Source organism: Pseudophryne corroboree, chromosome 7 (genome assembly GCF_028390025.1).
Source record: "Pseudophryne corroboree isolate aPseCor3 chromosome 7, aPseCor3.hap2, whole genome shotgun sequence".
NCBI classification, from domain to species: domain Eukaryota; kingdom Metazoa; phylum Chordata; class Amphibia; order Anura; family Myobatrachidae; genus Pseudophryne; species Pseudophryne corroboree.
The window spans coordinates 266,818,004-266,842,377 of NC_086450.1; the positions used below are offsets into that span (position 1 = coordinate 266,818,004).

General features: G+C 43.8%; 1 protein-coding gene across 1 annotated transcript in view; it reads left to right on the top strand.

Moving 5' to 3' along the window:
• Positions 1-24,374, top strand: part of PFKL (phosphofructokinase, liver type) — an 800,878-nt gene that overhangs the window by 452,013 nt on the left and 324,491 nt on the right. Inside the window, exons 10-11 of the mRNA XM_063934129.1 lie at positions 13,112-13,237; positions 14,428-14,492. Coding sequence (XP_063790199.1) covers positions 13,112-13,237; positions 14,428-14,492 — 191 coding nt within the window. The remainder of the gene's footprint in view (positions 1-13,111; positions 13,238-14,427; positions 14,493-24,374) is intronic.

The window sequence follows — 24,374 nt, forward strand, 5'->3', positions numbered from 1 at the left end:
CTAACAAGGTCCCGCTTGATGTATCGTTGGCCACTGTCGACGTCACTAGCCTGTATACCTGCATACCGCATCAGCAGGGAACCCGAGAAGTTCAAACGTCAGAAGGTCACTAAATTAGTTTTGCCCCATTCTGACCATTTTGTTGACATACGTCAGGAATCCTGGGAGTATCCAGGAAGGAAATTCTTCCTGTCCAAGAAGATGCTAGCTCGTTATCCCCTCGCTGCAGAATTAAGTAAAAATTGGGAAACACCGCCGTCGGTGGACTCGCATGTTGCACGTCTGGTGGTATCCTCTACTCTGCCTGTCACTACCGTCACTTTTCTGAAGGAACCGACGGATAAGCGTGTGGAGGGTTGCTTGAAGTCTATCTACACCTTTGCAGGTGCTGTGCGTAGACCCACTATAGCAGAGCTGACCAAACCAGTCCTCGAGATCTACCAACAGTTCACATTTTCCAGACCACCTAGCTGGTGCACAGGTGTAGTCATTACTAATTAAGATGTGCTGCATTCATTCCAAACTGACAATTCTACAGATGTCCAGGAGGCCTGGAAAACATGAACTGTTGGTAGATCTCGAGGACCGGTTTGGCCAGCCCTGCACTATAGTGTCCTCTTGGGCTGCGAAGGTTATTGATGTCCGGGTTCAAGAAGTTGAAGGGAGCTACCTTCTAGTTTTTCTGATAATGCCAGACAGTGTCTTTCATATATTATTACAGCCTCTCATTATATACAGGAGGCGGTGTCCTGGCGGCCAAAGCGTCTACTATGTCCGTTTTGGCCCGCAGGATTCTGTGGTTGCGGTCCTGGTCTGTGGATCTGGAGGTTATCCCCTTTAAGGGAGACATCCTGTTTGGGGACGATCTGAACAAGATTGTTGCTGACTTCGCATCTGCTAAAACTGCATGTCTGCCGAGTACTAATCCTTCAGTTCAGAAGGCTAGGAGTGCCACCTTTCGTTCCTTTCGACCTCCAAGTAAAGAAAAGGGTCAGGCGTACCCGAAACAGGCTTGCACTTCCAAAACCTCTAAGCCCAAACCTAAACGTTCCTGGGCTGCCCATCAGCCTGCTTTCCAACCAGAGAAGCATGCTGCATGACGGGCGGGAAGCCAACTTCTACGGTTTGCTCAGGTATGGTTACAGACCACTTCAGACACCTGGGTAAGGGAAGTTGTCACTCACGGATACGCCATCTTTTTCAAGAAACGTCCCCCTCGCCAGTTTTGCTTGACAAATATCCCTTTGGATCCGGTAAAAGCAAAAGCTCTACATTTGGGAATACAATCCCTTCTGGACACAGGAGTGGTAGTGCCGGTGCCTCTGGTTCAGAGAGGCAGGGGGTACTATTCAATGCTGTTCCTAGTTCCGAAACCGAATGGTTCCTCCCGGCCCATTCTCAACATCAAGTCTCTGAACAAGTTTGTGAAGGTTTCCAAGTTCCATATGGAAACTCTTCGCTCTATTGTTCTTTCCTTGTAGCCCATGGACTATATGGTATCCCTGGACATACAGGATGCTTACCTATTGCCATATCACATCAGAGATACCTGTGGTTTGCTATTGGCAACCTCCATTACCAATTCCAGGCCTTGCCTTTTGGACTGACCACAGCTCCGCGCATCTACACCAAGGTCATGACGGTTATGACTGCTCTGTTCTGCCGTCTCCTCCCGATAAATATTCTGGAATTGCGGGCAGTGTTCAATGCTTTGAAACTGGCCCTGCCTCTGGTACAGAACAGGCCTGTTCGAGTACAGTCGGACAACGCCACCACGGTGGCATACATAAATTATCAAGGCGGCACTTGAAAGCTGCATGGCGATGTTGGAAGTGTCAAAGATTCTTCAATGGGCGGAACGCGATCTGCCAGCCATATTGGCAGTGTTCATTCCAGGGTCCTCAACTGGGAAGTGGACTTCCTCAGTCGTCAGGACGTACATGAGTGGAGCCTTCATCCAGAATTATTTCAACTCCTAGTGGGGCCTACAAGATGTAGACCTGATGGCGTCTCGACACAATCACAAATTTCCGGTCTTCGGAGCAAGGACAAGGGATCCTCAAACAGCGTTTGAGGATGCTCTGTTAATCTCATGGAACTTTTGGCTGCCATACATGTTCCCTCCGGTGTCACTCCTGCCCAGAGTAATACGGAAGTTCAAGCAAGAAGGAGGAATCCTACTTCTGATCGCTCCAGCGTGGCCCAGACTGCATTGGTTCTCAGACCTACAGGGTCTCTCGATAGAGCGTCCTCTTCTACTTTCTCAACGCCCAGACCTCCTCGATCAGGGCCCTTGTGTTTACCAGGATTTGGCCCAATTGGCTTTGACGGCGTGGCTCTTGAAGCTTCAGTTCTGAGGGCCAAAGGTTTTTCTGAGGCGGTCGTTCAAACTATGTTGAAGGCCCGTTAGACGGCTTCTGCTCGGATTTATTATAGGGTCTGGAATTCTTACTTCACATAGTGTGTGGCTAAGAATTTTGATGCATGCAAGTTCAGTACTGCCAAACTACTGTCATTTCTGCAACAGGGCCTTGACTCAGGCCTTCGTTTGGCCTCCCTCAAGGTTCATGTTTCAGCCATGTAGGTGTGATTTCAGAGAAAAATTGTGACTCTGCCTGACGTTCATACCTTCACTCAGAATGTTCAACCTTCCTGTGTTCCTTCTGTGACTCCTTGGGATTTGTCGGTTGTTCTGGACGCCCTACAAGAGTCTCCGTTTGAACCTCCAAGGATGCCTTCTTTGGATGCCGGGTTCTTGTGCCCACTACAGTGCGTCCACTCCCATGAGGAACTGCTTTAGAACATCCCCGATGTTATTCCCTCTGGAATACAGTGTACCCCGCTGCAGAAAAGGAGATTTATGGTAAGATCTTACCTTTGGTAAAACTCTTTCTGCAAGGTACACTGGATTCCACAGGGCGCCCACCCTGACACACTTAGCTTTTTTGGGTTTGTATGGCATTAGCCGCTGGTACCTTCTCCTGTCGTGAGAATGTGGTTCGCTGTGGCTACTAACTATTATCGTCTCTTTTACTTGCTACTGCATTGGACTGGTTAACAAAACTGAGCTCCTGTGCACGAAGGCGGGTTATAGTGCATCCTGGGAAAAGTCAAAGCTTTAGCCTGTTAGTGCCTCGAATCAAGATCCAACTCTACACCCCGATGTTATTCCCTGTGGAATCCAGTGTATCTTGCAAAAAGAGATTTAACAAAGGTAAGTTCTTACCATAAATCTCCTTTTTCTTGTCTATTTCCTCGCCAGCCTTTCTCACTCTTATAGGCCCTACACACATGCCGATTTTTTGAAAGATATGAACGATCTCGTTCATAAATGAACGAGAACTCGTTCATATCTTTCAGTGTGGAGGCTCCAGCGATGAACGATGCGCGGCCCCGCGCTCGTTCATCGCTGGTCCCCCATTGGCTGTGCATGCAGGCCAATATGGACGATCTCGTCCATATTTGCCTGCAGTTCTATGGAGCCGGGTGACGGGGGGAGTGAAGAAACTTCACTCCCCCCGTCACTGCCCCCCCACCCCACCCCGCCGCCGGGTCGCTCGTCGGCCGTATCCGCCGTCGGGCAGCTCGGCGGCGGGTCGGCCAGTGTGTAGGGCCCATTAGAGCGGTATCCAATTAGCCGTGGTCATTTACCGCAATTAATTACCTCGCCTTAGGCTATCCAGTTAGCCCCGATGTCAGTACTTATGAGTGACTTTGTTTCCTCCGACTCAGGCAGGCAAAACCAAAATGTGCAATGTGCTTGCTATTTTTACCTGATAATGGTCGCAAAAACCATATAGGTCAGCGACTTTTAGCAGATCCTATGTGTTTTCACCCGAAAAATAAAAAATTTTCGGGACAAATTGCGTATCCCCCTCATTTCCTTTCTCTCTCTCTCTCCCTCTCTCTCCCCTAGAGTTGATGTACCTGACTGTTATGTGGATTATTTTTTAACACTATTGCAAAATTCTAATTAAATACAGTATGTCAATTTCTTATATCCAGTGGACTTAGTACGGGTCCAAAGGAGCCGGTGCACTTTAAATTTCTTCACTGGGTGTGCTGACTCCACCCCTCTATGCCCTCTCCTACGGGCAGTTTAGAATAAAGTGCCCTCAGGAGAGGATGCACATCTTTGCAGCTGCAGAGAGTTTTCTTCAATTTCTTTTAAAACTTTAATTATTTTCGGTATGCTGTCTGGGCAACAGCACACCTGCGCCGTGGGAGTTGTGGGGGCTGTCACCGGCCTTACGAGGTGCAGAGCCGCTTCCCCGCTGCAGGACCACCGTCCTGAGGGGTTGTTGTTCAGCGGCACACTGCGCCTTAGCTGTCACAGCCGCAGCACGCCTCACACCCCTAACGCGGCCTGAAGGTGAGTACATCGGTGGTGAGTACAAACCGGGGGCCCTGCTAGGGGGGTCTCCCGGTTCAAAGTGCAGCTGACCACGGACGCGGCGTATGGGACACTCCCTGGGGGATCCCGCTAGGATTCCCCATGTGTAAACTGGCACAAAACTGCTTGACTAGCACTTGTGATATGTTTTAAGCTGTTTAGGAGACTTTGCCAGTATAAAAAATATGTGCAGCTCCTGCGCCATTGGAGGGGGCGGAGCTTCCTTAGAGCGGGACTTGGGGCAATTTTGCACCTTCCTCTGCTTACTGCAGCCATCTCTAGCGCACACACAGTGCTTCCTGCCTCACCGACATGCTGGAAAACTGGTACAGGGTGTAGCAAAGGGGAAGAGCATTTTTAGGATTGCATTTGTTAGTGTTTGCTGTGTTTTACAGAGCTGACAGTCTCACTGGGGCTGTGCAGCTCAGGGTGTGCTGGTATCATCCTCCTCTCTTTGTCTCCTCTCACATACAGTAGGGCAGGCTTGCATTATAACTTACTGTGTGTATGTGTGTGTTTTTGTACTTACTGTGAAATATGGGTAAGCACAAGTTGTGCAGCGTGTGTCACCGCACATTCTCTCCTTTATCTATTGACTCTGTTTCCTGGGAACAATGCAGTCAATCTTCACAAATTAGTCAAGAGGCTAGGGGAGAGAGGGTCCAGAGCCCCACTGGGTCTCTTAAAACTATGATGTCAGATATGTTATCCTAGCTGACTGCTAATGTGCAGAAAACTCAGCTACTGCAACAACCTGTTGCAGATTTAGCTGCTAGGGCTGATGCACAGCCCCCTCTCTCATGCAGGTCCCCAGAAGCGTGGTTTACCTGCGCTATTATCTAATACAGATGATGATATACGAGATGATGGGGATGACCTGGATCCCGATTCCACTCAGGTTATTGAACCCCTCATTTTGGCTATAAGGGATGTGTTAAAGCTCCCTCTAGAGGACACTGCGTCACAGCAGTCGTTTTTCTTTGTAAAAACAAGCCCAATGTCACTTTCTGTGATTCTCCAGTTAGATGACTTACTCAAACAGGTCTGGAAAAATCCAGACAAAAAATTCCAAGTTTCCAAAAAGTTTTTGCGCACTTTCCCATTTGCTCCTGAAGGTAGAAAATTTTGTGAGGAACCCCCTGGCGTGGATGTCTCAGTCTCTCGCCTGTCTTAAGAAGGCGGTGCTGCCTACCCTGGGCTCCTTTTCCATGAAGGATCCTTGGGATCGGAAGATAGAGACTACCCTAAAGTCTATATACACTGCAGCCGGCCTCTCACAAAGACTGGTCATTGCGGGTTGCTGGATGACCCAAGCTATTCATTCTTGGGCAATTCAGATTCCTCTGTGATTCCCTCAAGGAGATAGGGAACATTAATGCTCGGACTAGATACTTGGGGTAGGGGACTGCGCTAGTCCTTCTTTGTTCTAAAGTAGCAGCAGGGAGAAAAAAAAGGGGTTTCCACTCCCCCTATCTATGAATACTTGGAAAATAGAGAAGGAACCCCCGCGCTCACTATAAACAAAGTCTAGGCATATATTCTTTGTAAATAAATGTGTTTATTATAAATGATTTTATAAAAAATTATATAAATCTATATAAAATAAAATAATCCTAATACCGGTATACAAAACAAACATATACACTGACAATACGAAACAGTATAAGAGAGACAGATACGCGTCAGCGTTTTACTCTGTCTATAATTGTATAGTGCTCTTCACCCAAGGTACACTCTTTGTATGTCACTGTTCTTTTTTGTACCGTGATTGCACTAAATGCTCTTTAAAGGTCTATAAAAACTTCTGACCGCAAAAGGTCCTTATGAAGAAGGGAATGTCCTTCTGGTGAAGGGAACACAGGCTAACATGTGTAAGTTCTCCGTGGGATGATGGTCAGATTTATCTTTCCCCACTGACCTGAAACGTGTTTCCCGTGCTGGGGGCTTGCACCTCACTAGTCCAGAAGATGTGGGTGTCTGCCGGCAGACTGGTCCGGTGTAAGTAACGGCGGTAGGCTTGCAGGCTTCTCTGATCCGTTGCTCCACAATCGACGCGTTTCGCCTGCGTAACCAGGCTTCGTCAGGATGACCGATCCCCTCATCCTCCTGGTTTTTTAACATGAGTTTTGCCCATACTTGTGAGTCAGAAACGGCACGTCACTTCCGCCCTCATTGTGTCCGGCATTTAAACAGCACTTTACTTTAAACGTATCATATTTATTATATAACTTTGTAGGAATAAAAAGTAAAAGGTATATATCCTTACTCCAAGGTGTATTTTTGTGCCAGCGTTTTCTTAGAAAGTATATTATGCATTATTACGAGACTGCATGCACAGAAAGGGAAGAAAGAAACATAAACACGAAAACACACACAACAAAAATAACAAAAAACTAAAAAAAAACACACAAAAAACCACATACAACAGAGAACCTCTATATGTATCCATACACACATCAGGGATTAGAAGTCGCTTTATGCTCATAAGAGAGAAGACATTTTAAATTAAAATGGAGAGGAGGGAAAAAAAATGTAAATTAAAAATGGATAATGCCAAAGACAGAAAAATTTCTGGGAAGACAAAATATGGGAAGTAAAATTTATATGAAATTAAAATAAAACAAAATTAATTAAATTAAATATATATATATATATATATATATATATATATATATATATATACATACAGTATATATATATATATATATATATATACACACACATCTACGAGATGTGATAAACACTCGTTTTTTTTCTTAACAGAGATTTTTACTGAGATTTTTACTGCTTAGACTTCATATGGTATGTGTGATAGTTTATGACGTCAGAAATGGATGCAGTTCAAAGTCTACATTTAGACCTCTTGGTACTAATGTACCCAGTTCAAAGATAATATTTGCTTCTTCCTTCAAGAGGGTTTAATCCCAATCACCCCCTCTCAATGGTTTATTTTTCTTCCCATATTTTGTCTTCCCAGAAATTTTTCTGTCTTTGGCATTATCCATTTTTAATTTACATTTTTTCCCCCTCCTCTCCTACCTTCTCTGTATTATAACAAATGTATATTGCAGCCACCAGAGACTAATTATATTTTCAGATATTTCTATGATATATAGTTTACTCCAAATACATTTCTGCTGCTGTAAATTATTGCTGAGTTAGAATAAATAGAAGATAACGCAACCCTCTTTTAGACAGAAACCACAATGTGATACTATGTTGATACAATCTCTAAATAGTAAGATTTTTCCACATTGTAACACATGAGTTATGGAGAAACAAATGTCTTCTCTCTTATGAGCATATAGCGACTTGGTATCCGGACTCCAGGTCGACAACAAAAAGGTCGACACACTTTAGGTTGACACCGATTGGTCGACACACCTTCAGTCAACATGGACAAAGGGTCGACAGGAACAAGGTCGACATGGAAAAAGGTCGACATGAGTTTCTTTTTTGGAACCTTTTCATACTGAACGATCCAAGTGGACCACTATTGGAACGGTAATCTGTGCCGAGCAAAGGCACCATGCCCGAAGCATGGCGAGCGAAGCATGGCCCGGTCACTACGAAGAAAACGACACCCAAAAAACATACTCATGTTGACCTTTTTCCATGTCGACATTGTTCCTGTAGACCTTTTGTCCATGTCGACCTAAGGTGTGTCGACCAATTGGCGTCGACCTAAGGCGTGTCGACCTTTTTGTTGTCGACCTGGAGTTCCAGACCCAGCGACTTCTAATCCCTGATGTGTATATAGATGGTGTTTTTTAGTTTTTTTGTTATTTTTGTTATTTTTGTTGTGTGTTTTCGTGTTTATGTTTCTTTCTTCCCTTTCTGTGCATGCAGTCTCGTAATAATGGATAATATACTTTCTAAGAAAACGCTGGCACAAAAATACACCTTGGAGTAAGGATATAAAGTTATATAATAAATATGATACGTTTAAAGTAAAGTGCTGTTTAAATGCCGGACACAATGAGGGCGGAAGTGACGTGCCGTTTCTGACTCACAAGTATGGGCAAAACTCATGTTAAAAACCAGGAGGATGAGGGGATCGGTCATCCTGACGAAGCCTGGTTACGCAGGCGAAACGCATCGATTGTGGAGCAACGGATCAGAGAAGCCTGCAAGCCTACCGCCGTTACTTACACTGTACCAGTCTGCCGACAGACACCCACATCTTCTGGACTAGTGAGGCGCAAGCCCCCAGCACGGGAAACACGTTTCAGGTCAGTGGGGAAAGATAAATCTGACCATCATCCCACGGAGAACTTACACGTTAGCCTGTGTTCCCTTCACCAGAAGGACATTCCCTTCTTCATAAGGACCTTTTGCGGTCAGAAGTTTTTATAGACCTTTAAAGATCATTTAGTGCAATCACGGTACAAAAAAAGAACAGTGACATACAAAGAGTGTACCTTGGGTGAAGAGCACTATACAATTATAGACAGAGTAAAATGCTGACGCGTATCTGTCTCTCTTATACTGTTTCGTATTGTCAATGTATATGTTTGTTTTGTATACCGGTATTAGGATTATTTTATTTTATATATTTATATAATTTTTACTAAAATCATTTATAATAAACACATTTATTTACAAAGAATATATGCCTGGACTTTGTTTATAGTGAGCGCGGGGGATCCTTCTCTATTTTCCAAGTATTAATGCTCGGACGTCTGCCATGGCAGTGTCGGCACGCAGGGCCTTGTTGCATCAGTGGGTTGCGGACGCAGAATGCAAATGAATGGCTTTTTGGGGTTGAATTGGATACCTTTATTTCCAAAGTTATGGCTGGGAAATCAACGTTTTTCCCCTCTGGGGCCCCTTCCGGCGAGACGCTCCTATCCAGGGCTGTCTGCCCAGTCCTTTCAGTCTCACAGATTTCGATTGAAGGCCAGAGGTGCCTCCAATGCGGCTAGAGGGACCAGAGGTAAGTCCAGAAAACCTGAAAGCACCAGTTCTCGGGAACAGTCCACTGGTTCTGCTTCCACTAAGGCCTCAGCATGACGGTAACCACCCACCCCAAAGGGATCTCAATGTGGGAGCTCCACTACGTCACTTCAGCAGCATCTGGGAGACTTTCTGCCAGTATGCCTGGGTCAGAGAGCTCGTTTCTCAGGGCTACAAGCTGGAGTTCAACAGTACTCCCCTCTCAATTAATTTTTCAAAACACGCTTACCAGCTTTGGAAGATATTCAAGTTACGTTACAACAGGCTATCCGGAAGTTGGTCCAATCCCACATCATTGTTTCAGTACCAGTACCGAAACACGGCAAGAGGTTTTACTCAAATCTTTGTGGTGCCAAAACCGGACTGTTAGGTCAGGCCCATTTTGAATCTGAAATCCTTGAATCCATATTTGAGGGTGTTCAATTTCAAAATGGAATCCCTGCAAGCAGAGATTGCGGGCCTGGTGGAACGGGAATTTGTCTCCTTGGATATCAAGGACGCCTATCCCCTCATTTCGATTTGGCCGCCTCATCAGGCGTACCTGCGGTTTGCCCTGCTGGATGATCACTTCCAATTCCAGGCCCTGCCCTTCGACCTGTCTACAGCCCGAGGGTATTCAGAGGTGATGGTGGAGATAATGTTCCAACTCCGGGTCCCAAGGGGTCAATGTGGTTCCTTACCTGGACGATCATCTGATAAAGGCCAGATCCAGGGAGCTTTTGTTGCTTTATATCAACCACACCATCCATCTTCTGTAAGACTACGGGTGGATCCTCAACTTACAGAAGCCAACTCAGAGGCTCCTGTTCTTGGGGATGTTGCTGGATACTGTGGCCCAGAAGGTGTTTCTACCAGTGGAAAAAGCGAAAACACTTCAGGAAATGGTCTGCATGGTGCTCCAGCCTACTCGAGTGTCCGTACATCTTTACATAAGATTGTTAGGAAATATGGTGACCTCATACGAGGCGATCCAGTACGGAAGGTTCCATACCAGAACATTTCAGTTAGATCTCCTGAGCAAGTGGTCAGGATCTCATCTCCAGATGTATCGGCTAATTCAGCTGTCGCCTCAGGCCAGGATTTCCCTCCTGTGGTGGCTACAGTCCTCCAATCTCCTGGAAGGCTGGAATATCTGGATACAGAATTGGACCCTCCCAGATAATAGTCACCGAGGATGGGGAGCAGTTCCAGGGCAGATGGTCAGCCTTTGAGGCCCTCCTTCCTATCAACATTCTGGAACTTCGGGCGATCTACAATGCTCTGCTTCAGGCCTCTCCTCTACTCAAGGATCACCCGATCCAGGTACAGTTGGACAACACCACGGCGGTGGCGTATATCCGTTGACAAGGAGGGACAAAAAGCAGAGCCTGCATGCGAGAGGTATCAAAGATACTCCTCTGGGCGGAAAGAAATGCAAGGGCTATGTCAGCAGTCTTCATTCCGGGTGTGGACAACTGGGAGGCGGACTTCCTGAGTCGTCACGATCTCCACCCGGGGGAGCGGGGGCTCCACCATCTGGTCTTCCAGCAGATCATCGATTGGTGGAGTTGCCCACAGATAAACATGATGGCTTCTCGTCTCAAGAAGCTTACCTGGAATTGCTCACGAACCCTCAGGCAAGGGCAGTAGATGCACTGACGTCGCCTTGGCCTTACCAGCTGGTCTACCTGTTTCCTCCGATTCCGTTGCTCCAAAGGGTGCTCAAGCGTATCAGGAATCGGGGAGTCCAGGCAATTCTGATTCCCCCGGATTGGCCTTGGAGGTCATGGTACGCGGATCTTCTTGACATTTCCGTCGAAAACCCTTGGCCTCTACCACTCAGAAAAGATCATCTTCAACAAAGGCCATTCATCTACCCGGACTTACGGCAACTTCGTTTGACGGCTTGGAGGTTGAGCGGAACATCCTAGCTCACAAGGACCTTTCCAAAAAGGTTATTGCTACCATGATTCAGGCCCGGAAACTTGTGACGTGAAAACACTATCGTCATATCTGGGGGAGATATGTCTCTTGGTGCGAGGAATGCATATATCCGCCTGCAGCATTCCACTTAGGACGTTTCTTACATTTACTGCAGACTGGTGTGGATAAGGGCTTACGTCTGGGTTCCGTTAAGGTCCACATTTCAGCTCTATCAATTCTCTTTCAGAAGAAATTTGCAGTGTTGCCAGAAGTTCTTGCAAGGGGTGCTCCACATACGACCTCCTTTTGTGCCGCCTACAGCACCCTGGGATTTAAATGTGGTGTTGGAATTTCTACAGTCCTCCTGGTTTGAACCTCTGGTGATGGTAGAAGACAAGTACCTCACGTGGAAGATGGTGATGTTACTGTCCCTGTCTTGACGTGCTAGACGTGTCTTGTAAAAGTCCCTACTTGGTCTTTTACGAGGACAGAGCGGAGCTCAGGACTAGGCAGCAGTTTTTGCTGATGGTTGTCTCTGCGTTCCACTTGAATCAGCCTATTGTGGTTCCGTCCAGTTCTGGCACTTCTGCTCCTCCAGGAGGCATTGGATGCTGTGCGAGCCTTGAAGATCTTTGTCCAGCAAACGGCTCTGATCAGAAAGACGGATTCCTTGTTTGTGCTCCGTGAAGCGCAGAAAAGGGGTTGCCCTGCTTCAAAACAGTCCATTGCTGGTTGGCTTAGGCTTACTGTCCAACAGGCTTGTGTCGGCAGCATTACCTGTTCCTAGGTCTCTGAAGGCCCACTCTACAAGATCAGTGGGCTTCTCCTGGGCGGCTGCCTGTTGAATCTCGGCCTTGCAACTAAGCCGAGCTGCTACCTGGTCGGGGAAGAACACTTTTGTGAAGTTCTACAATTTTGATACCCTGACCAAAGAGGATACTCAGTTTGGGCAGGCGGTGCTGTAGCAGTCTCCGCACATTCCCGCCCGTTCTGGTAGCTTTGGGACGTCCCCATCGTACTAAGTTTTCACAATATGCCTTATAGATACTAGAGAAAATAGGATTTTAATTATCTACCTGTAAATCCTTTTCTCATAGTCCGTAAGGGATATTGGGCGCCCGCCTCAGTGCGTTGTCTTTTCTGCAGGTTTTCTTTATATGGTCGCCTGTTCAGCTGTTTCTGTTGTTAACAGCCATTGCTGGTTCTTGTATGTTAGTGGTGTGTATAAATCTCACCTCTTATTGTTGTTATGTTCCTTCTCTCATATACAGCATGTCATTCTCCTTCGGGCACCGTTTTTCCTATAACTGCCTGTGGGCGGGGGTATAGAGGGTAGATGCCAACACACCCAGTGAAGAAATTTAAAGTGCACCGGCTCCTTTGGACCCCGTATATACCTCATCATACTATGTCTCCCCAATATCCCTTATGGACTACGAGAAAAGGATTTACCTGTAGGTAATTAAAATCCTATTTTAAAAATGATCTGCTCAAAAAACGGTCTAATATCTCATCGATCAGTCTAATTTCTTCTTTATGCTAGATTTTTTTTCTGTATTTCTCTTTCTAATTTTGAACCATTTATAACTGATTACCAATTTATCCTTCTTTGGATATTAAGCTTCATTAGGATATAATTAATTGCAGCTTATAAAATCCAAGCAGTTAATTTTATTCATGTTCTTATTATAAACATAACCTCTTTAATGGGTGAATAAAATTTTATTAAATATGTAATTATCTGTAATATAAAAAACAAACAAAATGTAATCTGAAAAAAAAATCTGCATTCTTTTTTGCTTGATATCCATTTAAGAATTTTCATCTAGTTATAATGTGTTTTTTCTTCATCATTTCCAGAGCAGTAAAATGGGTATGGAAGCAGTTATAGCACTGATGGAAGCTACTCCTGAAACTCCAGCCTGCGTAGTTAGTCTCTCTGGTAACCAGTCAGTGCGACTGCCATTGATGGAGTGTGTTCAAGTGGTAAGTATTTTCCTATGTGCTTTACAGTAAACTGCTTTAAAAATATTAGTTATATGGGGTAAAAAAATGTCATGGCTTGCTCATGTTTTCTGTTTGCATTGGATGCAGCATACAGCATGGTTTGGTGCACAAATTACTGACTTTACACTTACCTGCTGTTGATGCCTGCAGTATTCTTATGCTTCGTACAATGTTGCCAGTAAGGCATTGACACTGCATTGCGTTGAGGTACTTTCAATACCATTATGAATTTTCAGTAGATTAGACTACATTACATTTACTCCATGTACATTGCCATTTACTGTAAAGGGAGGTATGCTTTATATGTAAAGATTTAAGTGACATACAATATTCAAATACGAGTGAGCGTTTTTTTCTGCAACTGAATTAAAATCCTACAATTCACAGCTATTATCTCTAGAGCATTAATTACAGCTATTTGTTCCTGGTAGAGGCCTCATGTCTGGGAGTTTCACGAATCTTTGAAGTCCTCCTCCTGCATGGCAGATTGCACGCATCCCCTCACTCGCACCTTCCCTATGGCATCTCCAAGAGGAAATGCTAATAAAGTAGGCAAGAATGGTTTTATTTAGGTCATCAAACACATGGAAGTCAACAAATAGTGACATTAGCTTATAAAAACATGTTAATTGCCACTGGTTACCTGGCCGGGTTAGGTATGGGCTTTTGGGAATGGCGGGGGCGGGGCGAGCACCACAAAGCCCCTTGCGGTCTCGCCATAGGTTCTATTACCACTCTGTGGGTGTCGTGTGAAAAGTCCTTGTTAGCCGGCATGCCGACTGTCGGGATTTTGAGGGGTTAGGATGCAGGCGTTGTTATTGTGACCGGCGGTCTCCTGACCACCAGTCACATCACTGCATCCCACCTGGCCTTACTGTTTTAATGGGACATCTAACAAAAAGTGCTGCTGCAGAAACATAAAAGCACCATAGTCCTCACTACACTAACAAGATTTCCAAAATGGACAGGTACTGTGTTAAATTGAATAACCTACTTTGCCAACGTCGTATGATAATTAGATTGGCTTATCTCAGCACTTACAACCTTGTAATATGTTTAGATCAGCACAATGCTAGCGGATAATCAGACTGAGAGGGACATGGCCAACAAAAAATGGCCATGATGGCAATTAAAGAATTTAAGGATGATAATATCTTGTATATTTTTAGACAAAAGATGTGCAGAAAGCTATGGAAGAGAAAAGATTTGATGAAGCAATTGAGTTACGAGGAAGGTAAGTCTTTAAATGTTCAAAACAAGTCTGTGAGTATTATATTCAGTACTAATACTTCATGTTGGTCAAATCTGGAAACATACACTGTGCTAATTTGAGGTGCTTGACCTGGACATACTGTAATCTTGTAATAACACTTATTCTTCCATTATCCAGTTCTAACTGGCAACATCGTTAAAGCTTTTAAATCTTTCTCTGGCATCCATAAGGGATACTTGGGTTTACTTAATACAATGGGGTATAGAAGGGGTCCAAAGGAGCCGTTACACTTGAAATTTCTTCAACTGTGTGTGCTGGCTTCTTCCCTCTATGCCCTCTCTCACAGGCAGTTTAGAAAAAAGTGCCCTAAGGAGAGGATGCACACTCTGAGAGCTCCAGAGGATTTTTCTTCCGTTTTTTAAACCTTATTATTTCCGGTATACTGTCTGGGCGACAGTGTACCTGCGCCGTGGGAGTTGGGTGGAGGGAGGGGGGGGGGGGGGGGCGGGCGTTAGAGTCAGAGTCACTTCCTCGCTGCAGGACCACCTGAGAGGTTGTTTGTTCCGCAGGGCACTGCGCCTTTGTGGTCGCTATCGCAGCACGCCGCACACCCCTAACATAGCCTGAAGGTGAGAAAAGTAGTGAGTACAAACCAGGGGCCCCGCTAGGGGCGTCCCCCGGCTCTTGGTGCGGCGCAGTGCAGGTGTGGCATACGGGACCCTCCATGGGTCCACTGTCAGCGGTAATGCAAACTAACAGCTATTGTGATGTTTGCACAGTGTATGGAGACTTTGCTAGTATAAAGATTCTATGTAGCTCTGGCTCAATTACGGGGGGCGGAGCTTACTCAGAACAGGACCAGCGGCAATTTGGCGCCTTCCTCAGCTTACAGCAGCATCAGCAAGGACACACAGCTCCTCCAGACACTCTGTGATACACAGGAAACTGGTACACGGGTGTATAACAAGGGGGAGAGACGCTATTGTACACAATCTAGTGTCTTAAATAGGACAAGTAATCCAGTTTTTACTGTGATATAAATATATTCAGCCTGCAGATTTCTGAAGTCTGACATGCTGGGGTGGGGTGTGCTGTCCTCCTCTCACTCTAGGTCTCCATCTCACACGCAGTAAGGGCAGGTTTGTTATTATACTTGTCTGTGTGTGGTGTTACTGTAATTATGGTCAAACACGCATTATGCAAGGTTTGTCACACCAGATTCTCACCGCTACCACTGGTCAGTCAGTGCAGTCAATGCAGTCAGTTTTCCCAACTTATTGTGGAGACTGGGGGGGAGGGTCAAGAGCCATCCTGGCTCTGTACAATAAAGACTATAATGCAGAGCTAGATTAAGTCTATGGGGGACCCGGGGCACTTCAGATTGTGGGGCCCTTACTAAAGAGGAAGTAGATTAATCATATATGGATAGATAGATAGATAGATAGATAGATAGATAGATAGATAGATAGATAGATAGAAATATGGTTTGGATGACCCGGGAGGGCACTGGAGCAAGCAAAAACATTTACCATTGGAGTGCCGGCATTTTTTCAACAAAAAAAAATATGGAAAACAAACTTCTGTAAATGCGGCACTCTTCAGACTTGTATAAAACAGTGGGGAATTTTAATTAATCATCAACATTTCGAGGGCACAGTGACTCCGTCACCAGAACACAGTGTCCTCATGACGGGGTCTCTGTGCCATATATATATATATATAGATAGATATTATATAGATAGATATTATATAGATATATAGCAGACGTAGAGACTGCGGCACTCGTGATGAATTTTGAAAAAAGTGCTGTTTATTAAATCAAGCCCATAATAGGAAAAATGCCACGCAAGGCCAACATTTCGGTGCTGTGCACCGTTTTCAAGGCAGGCATGAACATAGGACAAACAAACATAACACATAAATGACACTCCCCTAAATAGGGAACATGCCACTCCACCGCGGGAGAGCCGAGACCGGCGTGTGCTCCCGCCGGCCGCAGCCACGGGTGCGTCACGTCCGGTGACGTCAGTCGACATCCGCTGTGGTTGCCATGGCAACGCGTCCAGTTTCCCTGGCAACGCGTCTGCTCGCCGGCCCACCTGCAGGATACCGCTGACTGATCTCCCTGGCCCTCACAGCGGAGAACTATAAACAAACACAAGTGCACAATCATAAGATAAAGAATTAGCATTCAAATACATGTAATATGGTTATAAACTTGAATATGGTTAATTCCTGTTAATAATGAATATGCTGAACAGCCAATGACTGCCAAGGCATATCACAACATCATCACTAGGGGAAAAAAAAACACCAGGGAAAAAAAGGCCTGCAAAGAAACTAGAATTCATTCAACAGCATGCCTGTAAGGCAAAACTGACACATTATTGGCTTGTGGCAGCCACATGACACACCAAAGTAGATAATTGTAAATAATGGACCCCTACTGGGACAACGAGATACATAAGACAAGGTTAGGTAAAAGACAGATGGCAGCCAGGAGGATAAAAAAGAACCTCAAGGCTATGGTATGTCAACGAAATACATTCCAGTTGAGTCGCTCGTTCATTCCATGGGGGGCTACAGTATTGAGGACGTGGATCCACCTGCTCTCACATTTGAGCAGTTTACCGTCCCGGTCACCCCCTCTTAGAGATGCTGGTACATGATCTATCAGAATATGTTTCAATTGAGCCAGAGTATGACCTGCTGAGAGAAAGTGACGGGCCACCGGTTGGTCCGCCACCTTGGTCTTCAAGGCTTTGTTAATAGATGAGCGGTGTAGAGCCATGCGTTCACGGACCGTCCGTGTTGTCTTGCCCACGTAGTACTTGTTGCAAGGACAGATGATGATGTAAACCACATGTGTTGATAGACATGATAATGCAAATTTGATCCTAAAGCTGCGATCAGTGTGTGGATTTTTAAAACAGCTGCCCGTGATCATATAGGTACAAGTTGTACAACTTGGGCATTTATAACAACCAGCAGGTCTGGTCATAAAATGTGGTTTCACTAGTGTCTGACTGAAACCCGTGATGTCGGTGTGGACCACCATGTCACGTATGTTCCGGCCCCTTGTAAAGCAAGCCATGGGTTTTTTCTGTCTGAAGTACTGCAATTCTTTGTCTGTTGCTACAATGGTTTCAGTCAGACACTAGTGAAACCACATTTTATGACCAGACCTGCTGGTTGTTATAAATGCCCAAGGTGTACAACTTGTACCCATATGATCACGGACAGCTGTTTTAAAAATCCACACACTGATCGCAGCTTTAGGATCAAATTTGCATTATCATGTGTATCAACACGTGGTTTACATCATCATCTGTCCTTGCAACAAGTACTACGTGGGCAAGACAACACGAACGGTCCGTGAACGCATGGCTCTACACCGCTCATCTATTAACAAAGCCTTGAAGACCAAGGTGGCGGACCAAACGGTGGCCCATCACTTTCTCTCAGCAGGTCATACTCTGGCTCAATTGAAACATATTCTGATAGATCATGTACCAGCATCTCTAAGAGGGGGTGACCGGGACAGGAAAACTGCTTAAATGTGAGAGCAGGTGGATCCACGTCCTCAATACTGTAGCCCCCCATGGAATGAACGAGTGACTCAACTGGAACGTATTTCGTTGACATACCATAGCCTTGAGGTTCTTATTATCCTCCTGGCTGCCATCTGTCTTTTACCTAACCTTGTCTTATGTATCTCGTTGTCCCAGTAGGGGTCCATTATTTACAATTATCTACTTTGGTGTGTCATCTGGCTTTCACAAGCCAATAATGTGTCCGTTTTGCCTTACAGTCATGCTGTTGAATGAATTCTAGTTTCTTTGCAGGCCTTTTTTTCCCCTGTTGATGTTGTTGTGATATGCCTTGGCAGTCATTGGCTGTTCAGCATATTCATTATTAACAGGAATTAACCATATTCAAGTTTATAACCATATTACATGTATTTGAATGCTAATTCTTTATCTTATGATTGTGCACTTGTGTTTGTTTATAGTTCTCCGCTGTGAGGGCCAAGGGAGATCAGCCAGCGGTATCCTGCAGGTGGTCCGGCGAGCAGACGCGTTGCCAGGGAAACGCGTTGCCATGGCAACCACAGCGGATGTCGACTGACGTGACGCACCTGTGGCTTTGGCCGGCGGGAGCACACGCCGGTCCCGGCTCTCCCGCGGTGGAGTGGCATGTTCCCTATTTAGGCGAGTGTCATTTATGTGTTATGTTTGTTTGTCCTATGTTCATGCCTGCCTCTCTACGTCTGCTACAATTACCTTACTGAAGGCACCGTGCACTACCTTCTTCAGCGACGAGTGACAGTTCAATTCTGCAAATATATATATATATCAAAACCAAAATAGATGCGGAGGCGCCCAGGTGACACTCGGAATTGCACTACCAAAGCACGTGGTAGAGAATTTATAATTAATATAAAATTAATTAAATGGATTGACACTCCTCTTAAAAACGAGTGGCAGCAACCTTAAACAGAAGAACATGTGCTTGGAACACACACATATAGTGAGATTTAAAAAATAGAGATAAGGGCGCCTTCTAGTGTCTAGATAAATAAATATAGTGTATACCCAATGTGAAAGGAAAAGTGGACACTACTTATCTGGGGCATGTATTTCTCTTCGGTCACGAGACCAATATTGGTACATAAAAGAGATAAAGGAAATATAACATAGCGCGTACCGTTTTTATACCATTAATCAGCAAAAATATGGTTGTATATAAAAAAACCTTATAGGGATGAACAAATCCCATAATTTAAAATCCACAGCCAGGGATAAAAGGTTTTTACAGATTTTAATACAACACATAAAAACAAATGGTAGAAGTGTGAGCGTACAAGATATAAAATTCAATCAGGCTTATCTGTCCACATGGAAAACTGGTACGTCAAATATTTTTCATATAGACCATACAAATAGTAACAATGCAAACGTACAAGAAATAAATATATATTAGGCTTATCTGTCCTTATAGGAGGTTCAGGTACAGCAGTCCCAACGCGTTTCGTCATTATTCAGACTTCATCATGGGGATAAGGTCAGTGAGCTAGGGAGCTCAATTTATACCTACAGAGAATGGGAACCTAGCACATGGCCAAGTGATTGATGACATCACTTCCTGTTAGGAAAATTTCAATATAAGCAGTTTTGGCTAATGTATGGGGCTTTAATCGATAGCATGTGCTTAAAATTGCTGTCTTATTTAAAACTAAAAAGTGCTTATGTGCTTGGTTTTATTAAAAAGACAGATTATTTGTCCAGGAAGCGCCGTAATGCGTGCTGGAACGCACACTATTTCCTGGTGTGCTCCGTCGCGCGACGTCACTTCCGGTATTACGAGCCGCGCTTATGCCTGCTCGTGGACCGCATGCTGGAACGCACACTACTTCCTGGTGTGCTCCGTTACGCGACATCCGGTTTCCCGGACATCACTTCCGCCGGCTCGTGGAGCGCATTCTGGACCGCATCGTCATCTTTATGACGATGCACATGTAAAAACAGCTGGTGGAGCGCACAATAGGGAAATGTGAAAGGAGTTAAATAGAGAAGGGAAATATGTACCCTTTATCGCACCCTTATTATAGGGATCTTAAAAAACGTAAATTTTAGTACCATTACCAGTTATAAATAAATATATAAGTATAAGAACATCAGTTGTAAAAAAGTGTATAAAAAAACAATAAATGTATGTGAATTGCACCATAAATGCATAAAATAATATAATATACATAAATATTCTAAACACTTAGTGTCATGCTGGAGTCCATAGGCAGGCAGTAAACAGTCTATAGTCCCAAGTTTTTGGATTCTTCAAAGTTCATAAAAATTCGTTAAAATTCATGGATACTATGTCGTGAGTCTATAGTGTCCATGGAGGCTGGATGAAGGTCTTGTAATGCCGAGTGGCTAAAATCTGGACATACTGAAAAATAAATAAATAAATAAAAATAAAATAAATAAATAAAGATTGATGAAAAAAAGGGGGAGAATGAAAGTGTGATCATTATCGCATCTGTCTGTATAATCTTACTCAAACAAGTGAAGTGGAAGAGTGCTATACTAATTCGTGTAGACCCATGCAGGACTAATCGTGAAATATAAAACAGGACAATGAAAGAATCTTTTTTAATATTAATTTATTAATATAGTGGACCAAAGTGCCTTATATTATAAGGTATTAGGTTTGTGAACAAGAAGTGGTGATTAAAGTGCTTATATGAGAGAGATAATTAGTAAAAAGTATAGATACTTTATAAAAATATTTTATATAAAAAAGGTATAAATATCTGTGCAAAGGCTCTTATAAAAAAGGAGCGATTTCAAATGACTCATTGAATCCCAAAGGTGCCATTGTTTGAAGCTCGAAAATCCAGAACATTTCTCTTCTGGACAGTTTATTCAGTATGTCTCCTCCTCTTTCACCCGATTTTACTTGTTCAATGGCCTTAAATGTCAGGTCCTCTGGATTTGAGTTATGTTTTTCTTTGAAGTGTTTTGACACGGCGTGGTTTTCAACCTTATTTTTTATGTTACGGACATGTTCCTGTAGTCGAATTTTAAGAACTCGTTTGGTTTTACCCACATATTTTAGGCCGCAGGTGCACTCCAGCAGATATATCACCATAGTTGAATTACAATTCATAAAATCCTTTATTGAATATTCCTTGGAATTATTAAAGTTGGAGAAAGATCTTCTGACCGGATGTACATACCTGCACAGATATTTATACCTTTTTTATATAAAATATTTTTATAAAGTATCTATACTTTTTACTAATTATCTCTCTCATATAAGCACTTTAATCACCACTTCTTGTTCACAAACCTAATACCTTATAATATAAGGCACTTTGGTCCACTATATTAATAAATTAATATTAAAAAAGATTCTTTCATTGTCCTGTTTTATATTTCACGATTAGTCCTGCATGGGTCTACACGAATTAGTATAGCACTCTTCCACTTCACTTGTTTGAGTAAGATTATACAGACAGATGCGATAATGATCACACTTTCATTCTCCCCCTTTTTTTCATCAATCTTTATTTAATTTATTTTATTTTTATTTATTTATTTATTTTTCAGTATGTCCAGATTTTAGCCACTCGGCATTACAAGACCTTCATCCAGCCTCCATGGACACTATAGACTCACGATATAGTATCCATGAATTAACGAATTTTTATGAACTTTGAAGAATCCAAAAACTTGGGACTATAGACTGTTTACTGCCTGCCTATGGACTCCAGCATGACACTAAGTGTTTAGAATATTTATGTATATTATATTATTTTATGCATTTATGGTGCAATTCACATACATTTATTGGTTTTTTATACACTTTTTTACAACTGATGTTCTTATACTTATATATTTATTTATAACTGGTAATGGTACTAAAATTTACGTTTTTTAAGATCCCTATAATAAGGGTGCGATAAAGGGTACATATTTCCCCTCTCTATTTAACTCCTTTCACATTTCCCTATTGTGCGCTCCACCAGCTGTTTTTACATGTGCATCGTCATAAAGATGACGATGCGGTCCAGAATGCGCTCCACGAGCCGGCGGAAGTGATGTCCGGGAAACCGGATGTCGCGTAACGGAGCACACCAGGAAGTAGTGTGCGTTCCAGCATGCGGTCCACGAGCAGGCATAAGCGCGGCTCGTAATACCGGAAGTGACGTCGCGCGACGGAGCACACCAGGAAATAGTGTGCGTTCCAGCACGCATTACGGCGCTTCCTGGACAAATAATCTGTCTTTTTAATAAAACCAAGCACATAAGCACTTTTTAGTTTTAAATAAGACAGCAATTTTAAACACATGCTATCGATTAAAGCCCCATACATTAGCCAAAACTGCTTATATTGAAATTTTCCTAACAGGAAGTGATGTCATCAATCACTTGGCCATGTGCTAGGTTCCCATTCTCTGTAGGTATAAATTGAGCTCCCTAGCTCACTGACCTTATCCCCATGATGAAGTCTGAATATTGACGAAACGCGTTGGGACTGCTGTACCTGAACCTCCTATAAGGACAGATAAGCCTAATATATATTTATTTCTTGTACGTTTGCATTGTTACTATTTGTATGGTCTATATGAAAAATATTTGACGTACCAGTTTTCCATGTGGACAGATAAGCCTGATTGAATTTTATATCTTGTACGCTCACACTTCTACCATTTGTTTTTATGTGTTGTATTAAAATCTGTAAAAACCTTTTATCCCTGGCTGTGGATTTTAAATTATGGGATTTGTTCATCCCTATAAGGTTTTTTTATATACAACCATATTTTTGCTGATTAATGGTATAAAAACGGTACGCGCTATGTTATATTTCCTTTATCTCTTTTATGTACCAATATTGGTCTCGTGACCGAAGAGAAATACATGCCCCAGATAAGTAGTGTCCACTTTTCCTTTCACATTGGGTATACACTATATTTATTTATCTAGACACTAGAAGGCGCCCTTATCTCTATTTTTTAAATATATATATATATATATATATATATATATATATAACCCAGAACCTACAGTTTATTTTATTTTTTTCATTTTTAGCAGCAGGGAAAAAACAATGAAAGATAGCCAGCCTTACTTGCTCAGGCTGCTGCCAGTGTCTGCTGTGACAGAGGAGATCGAGAGCTCATTCCGCTCTGCCTCTAGTCTTCGTTAAGGGCACCAGGCTTCCTCTGCTGGGCTGGCTCCACATGCTGCCAGGGTTCAGTCTCTTCTTCCTTCCCCCTGCAGCCTGCACGCCCAGCAAATGACTATTCCCGGGGGTACATTATTTATTTATTTATATATATATATATAAAAAACCCCCCCCATTGATCCGGCTCTGCTATGATTGCAGACATGTCATCTCAGCTTAATGCTAATAAACAGACAACACAACTGCAACAGGCTGTTGCAGACCTGGCTGATGAGACAGCCTCCCCTCCCTAGTTCAGGGCCAATTAAGTGTGGACTGCCTGCTCTACTCTCAGACTCTGATGAGGATATTCAGGAGGAGTGCGAGGAATTGGAACCTGATATAGAAGATTCCAATCCTACACAGGGTATTGAGCCACTCATTCTTGCTCTCAGGGGTGTATTAAAAATCCCTTTGGACGACGCTGCTGCACCGCAGTCGTTCTTCCTAGCGCAGAAAAAGCTCAGTATCACCTTCCCTGAATCTACGGAACTAGATGAGATTTTTAAACAAGCCTGGAAAAATCCTGATAAAAGGTATCCGGTTACAAGGAGGTTTTTACGACCTTTCCCATTTACACCGGAAGGTTGTAAACATTGGGAAGAACACCCAGCCTTAGATGTCTGTGGCTCAATGACCCTGATGATAGGAAAATCAAAACTAGACTGAAGTTTATTTACACAGTGGCTGGCATGTCACAAAGATCTGTGATAGCAGGTTGCTGGATGTCTCATGCCATCCATACCTGGGCGACTCAAATTCAGGAGGGCCTTGTGGGGGATATGCCCCTGGTCACTACAGTGACCCTCCTCAAACACATTCAAGACACTGCACGCATGCTTTGTGACTCTCTCAGGGAGATAGACACTATTAATGCTAGAACTACTACCATGGCAGTGTCGGCGGGCAGAGCTTTGTGGCTGCGTCAGTGGATTCCAAGCGCAGTGTAGAGTCTTTCCCTTTCTCAGGGGAGTTGCTCTTCAGGGTTGAGTTAGATACATGGATTTCTAAGGTTACTGCAGGGACATCCACGTTTCTCCCCTCTGGGGCCCCACCGGCTAGGCGTTCCTACCCGGGGTTGTCTAATCAGTCCTTTTGGACCACCATATTCAGATCAAGAGCCAGAGGTGACTCTATTGCGACAGGAGACAGCAGAGGTAAGACCAACTGCTG